The 13967-nt window shown below is 44.4% G+C and overlaps 1 protein-coding gene across 1 annotated transcript in view; it reads left to right on the top strand.

Moving 5' to 3' along the window:
• The window catches only part of USH1C (USH1 protein network component harmonin), a 174030-nt gene that overhangs the window by 81205 nt on the left and 78858 nt on the right, over positions 1–13967 (top strand). Inside the window, exons 12-14 of the mRNA XM_060262188.1 lie at positions 103–245; positions 5139–5204; positions 6741–6868. Of these exons, the coding sequence (XP_060118171.1) occupies positions 103–245; positions 5139–5204; positions 6741–6868 (337 nt within the window). The remainder of the gene's footprint in view (positions 1–102; positions 246–5138; positions 5205–6740; positions 6869–13967) is intronic.

Here is a 13967-nt window from a genome sequence, read left to right as displayed (position 1 = left end):
TTCAGTGGGGAAAAGGAGTGCCTTGAAATTCTGGCACTATCAGGAGTCACAGAATTATTTGCTAGGAAAATGTAACTAATGTGGCTTTTTAATCATATTTAGGGAAGAGAGTTGTTTATGACTGAAGAGGAGAAACAACGGGAAGAGTACCATCATGAGATGGAACGTCAAGAACTGATGCGTCAGAAGTGGCTTGCACTAGAGACTAATAAAATTGTGAAAGAACAGCAAGAAAAAGAGAGATTGTAAGAGTTTGTGATAGACTTGGTCTGATAAATTACCGTATTTTTCGGACCATTAGACGCACCGGACCATAAGACGCATCTAGTTTTTAGAGGAGGAAAACAGGAAAAAAATTTTTGAAGCTGTGCATCCAGATCTGGGCACCTTCCCCCTCTCAATCCTGCCTCCGATCCCAGCCCTTGCTAGAAGCAGCAGCAGAAGCCTGGCAGACAGGCACAGAGGAAGCCCCCCCCTCCACAAACCCAGTGCTTCACAAAGCGCTGCGTTTGCGGAGGGGGGGGCTTCCTCTTTGCCTTGCTTCAGCTTCTGCTGATAGCAAGGGCTGGGATCCGAGGCTTGGCTGCCTCCGAACCCAGCCCTTGCTATCAGCACAAGCTGAAGCCACGCAGACAGGGACAGAGGAAGCACCCGCCCCCTCCGCAAACCCAGCGCTTCGCAAGCCCTGGCTGTGGAGGGGGCGGCGTGCTTTCTCCCTGCTTGCCTGCCTGGCTTCAGCGCTGATGCTTAAAGCAAGCGCTGGGATCGGAGGGCGGTGGGAGCGATCCTGGCGCTTGCTGTAAGTGTCAGAGCTGGAGCCAGGCAGGCAGGGGCGGGAAGCGCCGGGACGGAGGCAGCGGATCACCCCCCCCCCGAGGAAGGTACGTATGGTACCTTCGCTCCATAAGACGCACACACTTTCCCCCCCACTTTTTTGGGAGGAAAAAGTGAGTCTTATGGTCCAAAAAATACGGTACCTGTCTGGATTGACCACCACTGACTATTGTTATAATTACTTCAAGCTTCTTAGTTAATGTTTCTTGTTTTCTATTATAGGATTCAGAGCATTGAAATGTCTACATCATTTTCTTTTATGGTGTTTAGGTATTATCTTCAATTCCTTAGTGAATAGTATGGTTTAAACAGTCTGTAATAGTTCAAGGGAGAGAAAGAAGATATGGCAAGAGAGATCTGGGTATCTTTTCAACTTTGATATGCTCTGGTTCCTTGGTAGATCCTCAACTGATCAGTGTGTATGTGTTCAAAAAATTCTTTGCCTCTTTGCTAGTCTACAGAAAACAACACTGATCTCTTAAACACATTAATGAGGTGGAGGCTATCTCTGTGGGTAATTCTGATCCATCCTTCAGGCAGCCAGGAAATACTTTTCTCTTTTTGTGTACTGGACTCAAGTGAAGACTGAATTAAGTGTTCCTGTCTGGCTCATTGGAGCCATATGAATGGAGCTTGGGGACTCGGGAACAATGGGCAGCAAGATCCAAATCCTTGCTGCCCTGCACCAATCAAAGACCCGCTGCTGGTTTGAATGATCCAATAATGTGCTTGCACGGGAACCCCATTGGCCCACTTCCCCAGTCTTTGTAGTGCAGCCACCTACCATGCTGTACCTACCATGCTGCTTATCACTACCACCTTGCCTCTTCAATGCATAGAACCCACTATATTATATCTCCACTTCCTGTTGGTGCCTTCAGAATGATCCTCCAGTTCTTTTCCTGCCTCTACAGGGAAAGCAGCTAAGATCAGGCCTTGCCTTTATCAAACTCTTAAACTCTAGATTTTCCTTACATATTTTCCCTCATAAGTACCTTTATATACCTCATTTAACTCCGTCAGTGTTCTTTCTTATATTCTAACTCAACTATTCATCATTCTGCCTGAATCCCAATTACCCAAGAGAAAAAGCATGGCACACACTGGATGTTACTGTCCTTCCACAGGGCATGCAAGGCAGAGTTGTTCCACCAGGCATTTAGTTGAGGACAGTAATGGGACAGCACATAGACTGGCACTCTCTCACTCTCCCCCACTCACTCTACACTCACTCTCCTCAAGAGGCCTAGAAACTATAACTTTTTACCATCTGTAACTGGGAACCTTTGTATTGATCTGATTTTAATGTTGTTTTCAACCTAGCTTTCTGTACTGTATATTGTTGTAAACTCCCCTGAGGGATGGGCAGCCAATAAATCCAATGAAATAAACAGACAAACAAATAAAATATAAAATATAAGAAGAGCACTGAAGACAGAGCAAATCAGAAAAACAGATTCTCTGATCATTTCTGTCTCTTTCCTGAATATTGGAAATAAAATGTCCAAATCAGTCATCAGTACATGTATAAAGTCATATTATAGAATTCTACAAATTACATAAACTGGATGTCCCATATGGGATCATGGTCCATATCTGTGAAGAGGGCTGGCACGTGGGAGTAGGCCAAGTAGGCGGCCACCTCTGGCACCACTTGGCCTAGGGGTGCCATGAGGCACCCCCTCTCCCCATGGCTGGCCATCCCCATTCACCTCCCAGCACCCGCTACCACTCATCTAACAGCACCAGCTCCCTGTTCATATTAGGCCACACCCCCTGACATCAAGCCAGCTGGAACTGCGTTCCTGTGCGTTCTTTCTCAAAAAAGCCATGGTCCTATAACATATATTAGATATAGAAGACAATGACCTGCCCAGAACACTGCTATGGGAGATAAGAACATAAGAGAAGCCATGTTGGATCAGGCCAATGGCCCATCCAGTCCAACACTCTGTGTCACACAGTGGCCAAAAAAATTTATACACACACACACACACTGTGGTTAATAGCCACTGATGGACCTCTGCTCCATATTTTTATCTAACCCCCTCTTGAAGCTGGCTATGCTTGTAGCTGCTACCACCTCCTGTGGCAGTGAATTCCACATGTTAATCACCCTTTGGGTGAAGAAGTACTTCCTTTTATCCGTTCTAACCCGACTGCTCAGCAATTTCATTGAATGCCCCCAAGTTCTTGTATTGTGAGAAAGGGAGGAAAGTACTTCTTTCTCTACCTTCTTCATCCCATGCATAATCTTGTAAACCTCTATCATGTCACCCCGCAGTCGACGTTTCTCCAAGCTAAAGAGCCCCAAGCGTTTTAACCTTTCTTCATAGGGAAAGTGTTCCAAACCTTTAATCATTCTAGTTGCCCTTTTCTGCACTTTTTCCAATGCTATAATATCCTTTTTGAGGTGCGGTGACCAGAATTGCACACAGTATTCCAAATAAGACCGCACCATCGATTTATACAAGGGGATTATGATACTGGCTGATTTGTTTTAAATTCCCTTCCTAATAATTCCCAGCATTGCGTTGGCCTTTTTTATTGCAATCGCACACTGTCTTGACATTTTCAGTGAGTTATCTACCATGACCCCAAGATCTCTCTCTTGGTCAGTCTCTGCCAGTTCACACCCCATCAACTTGTATTTGTAGCTGGAATTCTTGGCCCCAATTTGCATTACTTTGCACTTGGCCACATTGAACCTCATCTGCCACGTTGACGCCTACTCACCTAGCCTCAACAGATCCCTTTGGAGTTCCTCACAATCTTCTCTGGTTCTCACCACCCTGAACAATTTAGTGTTATCTGCAAACTTGGCCACTTCACTGCTTACTCTCAACTCCAAATCATTTATGAACAAGTTAAAGAGCACGGGACTCCACTGCTTACCATCCTCCAATCAGAGGGAAAACGGACCATTGGATACTTACTATGAAGGGTCCTTCTCCTCTGAGGACAGGAGGACATCTTGTCCCTCTCAAGTCATCATTAACCAGTCATTCAATCAAGCAACCTGTTTTTGCGGGGCTCCTTCCTGACTTAACTGTTCTACACATAACTTTCTTTCTTGTCCTATGTTGGTGGTATATGTTACCTCAGGGGTGTTAAACATGTGGCCTGGGGGCCGAATCAGGTCCATGGAGGGCTCCTATCAGGCCTCCAAGCAACTGGCTGTCATCTTGCTTCCTTCTGCATAACATCTCGCTTTGCAAGGCTTGCGCAATCACACAGGAACTACAGAGCCAAAACTCTGTTTTCTCCATTGGCTGAGGCCCTTCCCTTGGGGAAAAAGGGGGGAAGGCAAAGCTTGTTTCTTCAGGCTCTCTCAATCACACAGCGGAGCTACTGAGCCAAGCCTCTCTTCCTTCTATTGGTTGAAGCTCCTCCCCCTTCTGGTCCCCATGGGAAAGGAAGGAAAGAACCAGAATGTCTTTTGCCCAGTACCCTGGATCCCATGGGAGACATACAATGAAAGCACCTTTAAGACCAACAAATGCTTAACATTTAAAGCATGTTCTAAGCAGAGACAGGAAGAAGAAAAAAGTAGTTCATGCCTCCATGAGTGGATGGTGGGAATCACCCACTAAAAGGTCCTCCTTTCTTCAGAGGAAAGAACCTTTCACTGTAAGTATCCAATGGTCCATTCTCCCTCTGAGCTGGAGGACCTCCCATAGCAGTTAAAGGTGGAGGGGAAACTACAGTTCTCTGAACAAAATGTAATTTTGTTTTGATGTGATTTATAGCCCGTTGTTTATAAGGCATATTAATGTTTATACTAACAGAACATTTTATTAGTATATACATTATAAATAAAATATTGTCATAAAGAAGAAAGTCATATTAAAATAGAAAAATCTTTAAAATATTGTAAGTCTGTATAGCAATTTGCTGTACATACTTTCAGCAATGGTTTTCACATTAGTTTTCATAAATTAGCTTGATAAAACAGCTCCAAGCCTTGCTTATTCTTATAGGCTCTCTTCTAACTTTGTCAAAGACTTTGACCTGGACCTACTATGATAGGCCTTTTTTACCAACTAAGGGGACCTACACAGCCTCCTATGATTTTGGGGACCTAGATTTTTTAAAAACTGTAATGTTTCCCTTCAGTTACCAGATGTTCTTAAGGAAGCAAATTTGAAGGCTTTGTGTTCGCTGCTATGGGACAAGTATTATGATGAGCAAGTAGATTTTGGTGGATTACAAGTGCCTGGCATACAACTTTTTGTTGAATTTTGGTTTAATAGTCAAAATTATTGGTATAGTTACGTTTCACTTACCTGTTTCCTTTTTTGCAGAAGGAAGCTGGAAATAGCACAGAAGGCTGCTGAAGAAGAAGAAAGATACCATAAAGAAATTGAACAGTTAAATCATTTTTTCCTGGGTTCTTTTTTTCTGTATAAAATTTGCATTTTTATAATTGTTGCTTTAGACAAGGTTGTGGCTTTGGGAAAACCAAAACAATTGGGATTAGGGATCGTTGCAAACCAGGGAAATGGAGGTTCATCCCAGTTCATGGGATGAAAACATTTACAGTAGCTTCCAGTTTATTTCGAGGTTCAATTCAAGGTGCTGGGTATGACTTTTAAAACTTTTCATGGCCTGGGACCCACATATCTAAAAAACCACCTCTTTCCATATCTCCCCATGCAACCGTTGTGGTCCTCAGTCTGCCACCTGTGTAACCCAACATTATGACCTGCATCTAAGGGTGATCTAACACAGCTGAACATACAGGTACTCCATTTCTGAATTACCCAAGTCTCCCAAGGCATTGCTCCAAGTCTATGCAAAGTTCTAAGAAAGGACACAAATAGGATGATAAGAGTTGGTCTAAACAGGGACCCTGGAAGGCTGCTAGAAAGCCAAACCTTTGTCTTGTCTAAGGGCTCTTTCCCCACTCCCCACCCCTATGTAAGTGATATGCATTCCTGCACATCCAAGTATTTAGATTTGCTTTCCTGAAACTCCCTTTGTCTTCTAAAGTGTAAATCTCCTCTCTGTAAAACACTTTATGTCTTCTCCTTGAAATAAATATCTTTAATGAGGAGATTTCTCTGATACGTCTATCATTCACAGTCATCTTCCTCTGGTTACCAAGGAAACATTAACTTTGGTACCAGCCATCAGTCTAGCAGATACATCCAGGATCAGGGTACCATCACACCTTTTGTTTGAGATCTGGGAAACCACACACTTTTGTGTTAGACTCACAGACCCCCTCCCTAGAACATGTTTAAAGTTGTAAAACTGGCTTTCTTGCTTCAGTCCAGTGCATGGCTCTAAGGGCACCCAGTACAGAGTTCACCCCCAGGTGTATAGCTTGGGCCCTTCCCCCCCCCCTTCATAATACACTGTCCATTCAAGATTCCCTTCATGGAGCACTGTACGTCTGATGGTAAATATTACCCCGAAATCCCCCCTATATGTCTCTAAAGCTGTCAGGATCCATATTCTGTTTCCTGCCATGTTTTGCTTTTTGCGATCAGAGTAACACCTTTTAGTCCTTCACTTAGGGTGGTCTACCTGGCATCAACTAGAGCCCCATGCCTTTTCTGCTGTAGCTCCCAGTTCTGTGGAATGGACTTCCTGAGGAGATAAGGGAAGTGCCACTTCTCTAGAAATTTTAGAAGGTGCCGTAAAGTGAATCTATATGCCAGGGTTTTTTAATGGGGAATAAACTACAGGTATCTTTTAGAGGGAAGGGAGTTATTTTGGATTTCATTTTATTCAGCATTTTTAAATTGTGATTTTTCAGTTACCTTGAGCCATGCAGAAAAGAGAGATATATTCTAATTGATAATATAAATACAAAAATACCTTCCTGCTCAGGTTAGTCCTATTAGTCAGTCAACCACTTCAAACAAATCCAAGTAGATTATACTTGTGCTTCTTTCTAGGATAACTGCTGAGGAAGAGAAGCTTAAAAAGCAGTGGGAAGAAGACTGGGCCCAGAAAGAGCCACCAAAACCCCCCAAAACTGTAACAGCAGAAGTGCATCCTCCTCCTCCCCTTCCTAAACATCGACGTAAGTAATTACTTTCACTTAACATCTAGTAATGTGCTTAATGAACTTTATCAAAAAACCCTGTAGCTCTCTTAAAATTTCTGCATGGTTAGAAGCCTATCTTTGAGTTGTGGAAATAAATCACTGATGTAGTCATTTGTTTTTCTGTTTCTGTTAACTTGATTAAATGCTACAGATTCAGAGGATCTTTTAGCATGAAAGCTGGTAACAATGGCCTGAGATAAAAAGTACCTCATTTTTTTCCTAAGAAATCTGTATTTCCTGGCAAAGAGTCCGAGTTTATAAAATCATGTTCAGTGTTGTAGCCCAGAATCTTACACTACTATAGTTAAAGTAGAATTCTGTGCTTGGCATATTGGCAGAAAATCTAGTCACAAGAACACCCCTGATTTTTCAAAGGTCAAAAATAATGATATTTACAAATGGTTGCTGAATCATATGGATTAATTCTGTTGTACTCTGCGGTGGATGGGGATGAAAGAAGGGGGGGGGGGGATGAATTCCAAAAACATCAAACTAGGTACCAACCTTGGGCTGGGGATCCTAATTGTCCAAGGCAGAGGAAGTATGGCAGTGGGAGGAAAAAAGCTCGATTCCTTTCCAACCTCCATCCTATTGGTGTGAAGACTCAGATTGTAGACTCCCCTTCAAAACTGATGTTAATGCAATGCTAGATCCATAAATAATAAGGCCAGAACTCTGCAGGATTATCTTGCAGCCCAGAATATGAACCTGGCTTACGTGACCGAGACCTGGGCCAGGGAGAGCAAAACCATTGCTTTGAAAGAACTCACCCTGTCAGGTTTCTCGGACCTCCATCAGTCTTGAACGCAGGCGTGGGGAGGTCATCCAGGAGGCTTCTCCTTCAAACCACTCCCCATTCCAAAGATTGATTGTGTTGGCCTGGTGTGGGACACTGAGGAGAACTTTGCTGTCTGTTTGGTGTACTGACCACCTAGCACACCAGCTGACAGCCTTCTGAGCCTGCTGGAAGCAGTAGCTGGGCCTTGGCGTTCCTGAGGCTGCTAATTCTTGGGGACTTCAATGTCCATCCTGACGGGCCTGCTGCCTCTGCACAGGCTTCAGACCTGGTGTCTTCCATGGCAGCACTGGGACTCTCCCACTTTGTTTCAGGTTTCACACCCCAAACAGGCCACACCCTAGATTTGATCTTTGGCATGGGGATGGATGTGGATCTGACTTCAAAGGAAGAAGTGCCATGGTTAGACCACTTGGTTCTGAAGACCTGACTGGGCATTCCCACTCTTCCCTGTTTAGGCAGTGAGTTAATTTATGCTCACCCATGAAGACTAATGGACCCAATTGGGTTGCAAAATGCTCTGCGGGATCGAAAACCTTCTGGCTGATTAGATAAGCTGATAGGATACTGGAATTCCCATCTCACTGAAGTCATCAATAAGGTTACCCCCTGACATCCTCTATGCTTCCATGGTAAATCATTCCCCTGGTAAATCCCATGGTAAATCATCCCTCCATCTAGAAAACTAGAGCAAGTTTGGCAGTGCACTTGCTACGAAGCTACAAGAACATCCTATAGGACACTTATGAAATCCTATGCGATGGCAGTGAAGGCTGCAAAGAGGGAATTCTACTCGGTCTCAATTGCATCTGCTAGATCCTGCCCATCAAAATTATTTAGGGTGATAAGGTCTTTAACGTCCTTCACAGAGAGGGACTTAAATAGACATAGAAATTCAGCTAAATTCAGAGGCATTTATGAGCTTCTTTGCAAACAAAGTCTTGTCTCTCCGTCGCAGTGTGCCTGCCAGCTTTGATACAATACATGAACTGAAGACCCCTTGGCTATCTTTGGATTCAGTTTATGTCTCTTTCAGCTTGCTCCCTCTTTCCGATGTTGATAGGATCCTGGGTGCTGTTAGGCCAACCATATGCCTGCTTGAACCATGTCCCTCATGGTTGGTTGAGGCTGGCAATGAGAGGATTTGGGGCCCAATGATAGATATCATCAATCTGTCATTGGAGATGGGGGTGTTTCTGGAGGATCTGATGGAAGCCATGGTTATACCACTCTTGGGGAAAAAAACTTTGGATTCTTTAGATCCAGCCAACTATTGCCCAGCTTTCTGAATAAGGTAATTGAGAGAGCAGTAGTTGAGCAACTCCAGGGTTTCCTGGATGACACATTGGCACTAGACTTGTTCCCATCTGGCTTCTGCCCTGGCCATGGGACAGAGACTATGCTGGTTGCCCTGACAGACGATCTCCATAGACAGCTGAATTGACCTCACAGAGGCGTTCAACCCAGTCAATTATGACCTTTTAACTCACTGTCTCTCTGACATGGGAGTTTGTGGGATAGCCCTTCCATGGCTTTCCGCATTTCTCCTTGATCAAGAACAGAGGGTGAGGCAGGGGGAGGATGTGTCCACTAAGTGTCCCTTGTTATGTGGGTTTCCTCATGGGGCACTCCTCTCTCTAATGTTGTTTAACATCTATATGTACCCCCTCGCCCAGCTGGCAAGGACTTTTGGGCTTGGGTGTCATCAATATGCAGATGACAACCAGCTGTACTGTTGCTGGGTGATCAGTCAGCCACCGTCCTGCAAAATCTGGCTGAGAGATTGGAGGCCATAGTGGGTTGGCTAAGGAAAAGTAGGCTGAAGCTGAATCCATCAAGTATGGAGGTTCTGTGGCTGGGGAGGGCAGGATAGGGACTGGAGTGCAGACTTCCCACTCTTGATGGAGTACTGGTGACACTGGTGTCATTTGTCAAGAGGCTGGGCGTGATGCTTGGATACCTCCCTCTTGATAGAGGCCCAGGTCATTGCCAAAGTGGTATTTTTCCATCTTCACCAAGCTTGGCAACTGGCTCCTTTCTGTGATGCCCTGACATGGCCACAGTGATCCATGCAACAGTTACTTCCAGATTAGAGTACTGTAACTCGCTGTACACAAGTTTACCCTTGAGACTGACCCAGAAACTCCAGCAGTTCAAGAATGTGGCAGTGTTAGTCATGATGGAAACACCATGGACAGCACATATTCAACCAGTGCTGCACCAACTACACTGGTTCCTGGTGGAGTACTGAGTCAGATTCAAGGTTTTGGTTTTGACCTTTAAGGCCTTGAACAGTCTGGGACCAAAGTATCTGTGGGACTGTCTCCTCTGTTATGTCACTGAAATAGCATTGTGCTCTACTGGTAACAACTCTCTGGGGATCCCTGGCACTAAGGAGGTCTAGTTGTCCTCAATCAGGGCCAGGGCCTTCCTGGTCCTGGCCCTGACCTGGTGGAACTCTTTGCCAGATGAGATAAAGGCCTTGTGGGACCTTATGCAATTCCACAGGGCCTGCAAGGTAGAGATGTTCTGCCAGGCTTTTGGCTGAGGACAGTAACAGTTTGCAATCCAGCTGGCACCTTCCATTCCCCCACCACCACCATGTATGATGCTCTGGTAGTCTAGAATGTTGATAAACCCATAGGTCACCATCAGGGTTTTCCTTGAAATTTTAACTTAAATTGTTGGTTTTTAACTCGTATATTGTTTTAACATATGTTGTACATCATCCAGAGCCTGACTTAAGCCAGGATGGGGCAGTTAATTTTATTTATTTATTTACCTTGGATTTGTATGTCACCCACTCCACAAGCAGACTTTGGGCGGCCAGCACTCATGATAAAAAACAATCTGAGTTACAGTTTTAAAACAATAAAAACATGCATGTATGTAGTAGTAGTAGTAACGCTATGCTACCATGGTTTCTAGTATTTTAGATGGCTGGCATTTCAGTTTCATTTATAATAGCATTACAGAACCCTTCATACCCAGTACTTGATATTCCAGAGATAGAGTAACATGTTATAGATCTGTACAGTCCTGCCCTTGATATGGAGTTAACTAAATGAGTTTAAAAGTAAAATGTCCTGAAATGTCTTGTCGACCAATCTCAAATTTACCCTTTTTGGGGAAAATTACTGAGAGGGCAGTAGCGTTACAGTTACAGAATTTTCTGGAGGACGCTTCCATCCTAGATTCCCACCAGTCCGGCTTCCGGCCTGGTCATGGAACGAAGACAGTTCTGGTTGCCCTAGTGGATGACCTCCAGTGGCATCTGGATCGAGGCGGCTCAGCGGTACTGATATCAGCTGCATTCGATACAGTCGACCATCAATTGCTAGTCCACCGCCTCGCCGACACAGGGATTCAGGGGCTAGCCTTACAGTGGTTTTCCTCTTTCCTATGCAGTTGGGGACAAAGGGTGTCAATTGGGGGAGAGTCGTCCCAGAGACACCCACTTAATTGCAGTGTGCCTCAGGGGACGATTCTATCCCCGATGCTTTTTAACATTTACATGCGACCCCTTGCCCAGATTGTCCGGAGGTATGGGCTGGGTTGCCATCAGTACGTCGATGACACCCAGTGCTATCTACTGATGGATGGATGGCCTGACACTGTCCCAGAAAACCTAAATCAGGTGTTGAAAGCCATGGCTGGCTGGCTTAAGCTGAGCCAACTGAAGCTGAATCCGATGAAGACAGAGGTCCTTTGCCTGAATCGCGGCAGCCTGGGCAGGGAAATCCCCCTACCAGCCTTTGACAGGGCACCACTGTTAATGGAGCCCAAGGTCAGAAGCTTGGGGGTGCTGTTGGAAGCCTCCCTGTCAATGGAGACCCAAATAGCAGCAACTGCGAAATATGCCTTTTTTCATCTGAGGCAGCTGAAACAGTTGGTTCCCTTCCTCGACTGTCATGACCTGGCAACTATGATCCATGCAACGGTCACCTCGAGATTGGACTACTGTAATGCCCTCTACTTGGGGCTGCAGCTAGTGCAGAATGCGGCTGCTAGGCTGCTATTGGGGCTGCCCAAGTGGGAGCACATACAGCCAGCACTGCAGGAACTGCTCTGGCTACCAATAGTGTACCGGATTCGTTACAAGGTGCTAGTTATTACTTTTAAAACCCTGTATGGCCGAGGACCCATTTACCTGAGGAACCGTCTGTCCCCACACATTCCCCAGAGGGTACTAAGATCTGGATCCCAACATCTTCTAGTGATCCCCGGGCTGAGGGAGGCAAGATTAGTGACCATCAGGGATCGGGCCTTCTCAGTGGCAGCCCCGTCCTGGTGGAATCAACTGCCGGAAGAGGTTAGGGCCTTGTGGGACTTCGCCCAGTTCCGCAAGGCCTGTAAGACCATCTTCTTCTGGCAGGCCTTCAACCTACCGTAGGAGAATTCTGGAGTAACTACCATCCTGGAATTACAAGAAACATCTAATGTGTAGCACCAAGCTGTATACTGTTTTAATATATATGTTTTAATTTATATATTTATGTGGTTTTACTGTTTTACGCCTGTGATCATAGCACACTATGACTTGATGTAAGCTGCCCTGAGCCTGCCTTGGCTGGGAGGGCGGGGTATAAATTGAATAAAATAAATAAATAAATAAAATTGTAAAGCCTATGTGATTAACAAAACTATTCAGTGCATCTTAATGAGAAAGGTGGCCTATAATTTAAGTGAATAAAATAATTGTTAGAAAAAGACACATGTAGAGAGATTGTTTTTTCTGCAATTTTACAAAATGTCTTTAATACCAGAGGTCAAAGTAGTGTCCCCAAGGGCTAGTGTGGTAAGGCAGAGATGGCAAAAATGGAGAAGGATCTACATTCAATTCTGTAGTTGCATTGAATGATTACAGTGGTGGGGTAGGGTGGGCTGACTACATTTCCTTGTATTTACTTCTTTGACTGACCTGACCTGGATAGCCAAGGCTAGCCCAATCTTGTCAGATCTCAGAAACTAAGCAGGGCCAGCCTTGGCTAATATTTGGATGGGCCATGACGCAAAGGGAGGTAATGGCAAACCACCTCAGAAATGTCTCTTGCCTTAAAAAAAAAAAGCCCAATTCTAGCTCACCATGTGCATAATGCTAAAAGAGCTAGAACATCTGGCTGTCAGACAGTCTTAGGTACTTGTGGCTATGCTACATACACTGCCATCCAATAATTATTAATTAATTAATTATTCTTTGGCTGTCATTGCTAGTTTCAAAATATGTTGTTACCTGTCTGAGTCTCCAGGAGAGGTGAGGATACAAATAGAGAAATAAATAAATGAAGGAGGAAAGACTCACATGGTTTGCATATGGTTTATGTAAAACAAGCCAGCACAACTTGGTACCTGTCAAGTTGAAAGCAGCGCAATATTATGGCCTGCTAAGTATTCACCTCTCTTGTTTTTACAATCCTGGGCAGGAAATAAAGTGTGGAGGTCTACCAAGACCTTCTTAGCAGATTGCATTATTTTGTGAGTCACAAGTTGTACAGATACATAAGAATGCATTTGCTTTTTCTCTCCTGCTCTGTTCACAGTTCATTTTTCCCTCTCCTCTCCAATCTCATTTTCCCTCTGCTCACAGTATAATTTACTGTTCTCAGTTTCTCATGAATGTTCTGTCTTCTGGATTCATGAAAGAAGGAATGAACTTTTCATGTATATTCACTATCACTAGGAATTAACTATGTCCAGCCTGTAGTGGTGCTGTAGTTTACAAAAGCTCCTCCACCATAATACTTGGGGATAGCTTTAAGGTAATGTCCAGAACTGTTGACTAATTTGTGGACTAGGAAAAGCAGGCCTGCATAAGTTTTGGCCATTCTAGCTAAGCACAACTTGTATGAAAACCCTCCAGATCACGTGCCTGCCTGGAATGGTGAACACTCTGGCAGGTTACAGTACACAACCTACTGGCTGTGGATCACATGGCTGATTTAAATGCTGTTTTGATTTGGCCATATGGAGAAAGTCATTGGCATCTCCAGTTTAAAAAATTTGAGGCAGCTATTATGGGGAAGGGCTTGTTTTTGTCTGAGGTTGCTTTCACACATGTGGGATACTACACTTTCCATGCACTTTAGCAATTGTTTGCTGAAGTGTATGGAGAGTACATATCAAATATATGTAAAAGCAGCCTGAGACCCTGGAGCTCTACTGCAAGTCAAAGAGAAAAATAGTGAACTAAATGAGCTGATCGGGTATGAGGAAGATTCATTTTCATCCATGTTAAGCTTCCTCCCCTCAAAACGGTGTGTAGTTTCCCCAAGAACTCCC

This window comes from Heteronotia binoei, chromosome 21, assembly GCF_032191835.1.
Source record: "Heteronotia binoei isolate CCM8104 ecotype False Entrance Well chromosome 21, APGP_CSIRO_Hbin_v1, whole genome shotgun sequence".
Taxonomy (NCBI): Eukaryota; Metazoa; Chordata; class Lepidosauria; order Squamata; family Gekkonidae; genus Heteronotia; species Heteronotia binoei.
This window is presented reverse-complemented; position numbering and strand designations above follow the sequence as displayed.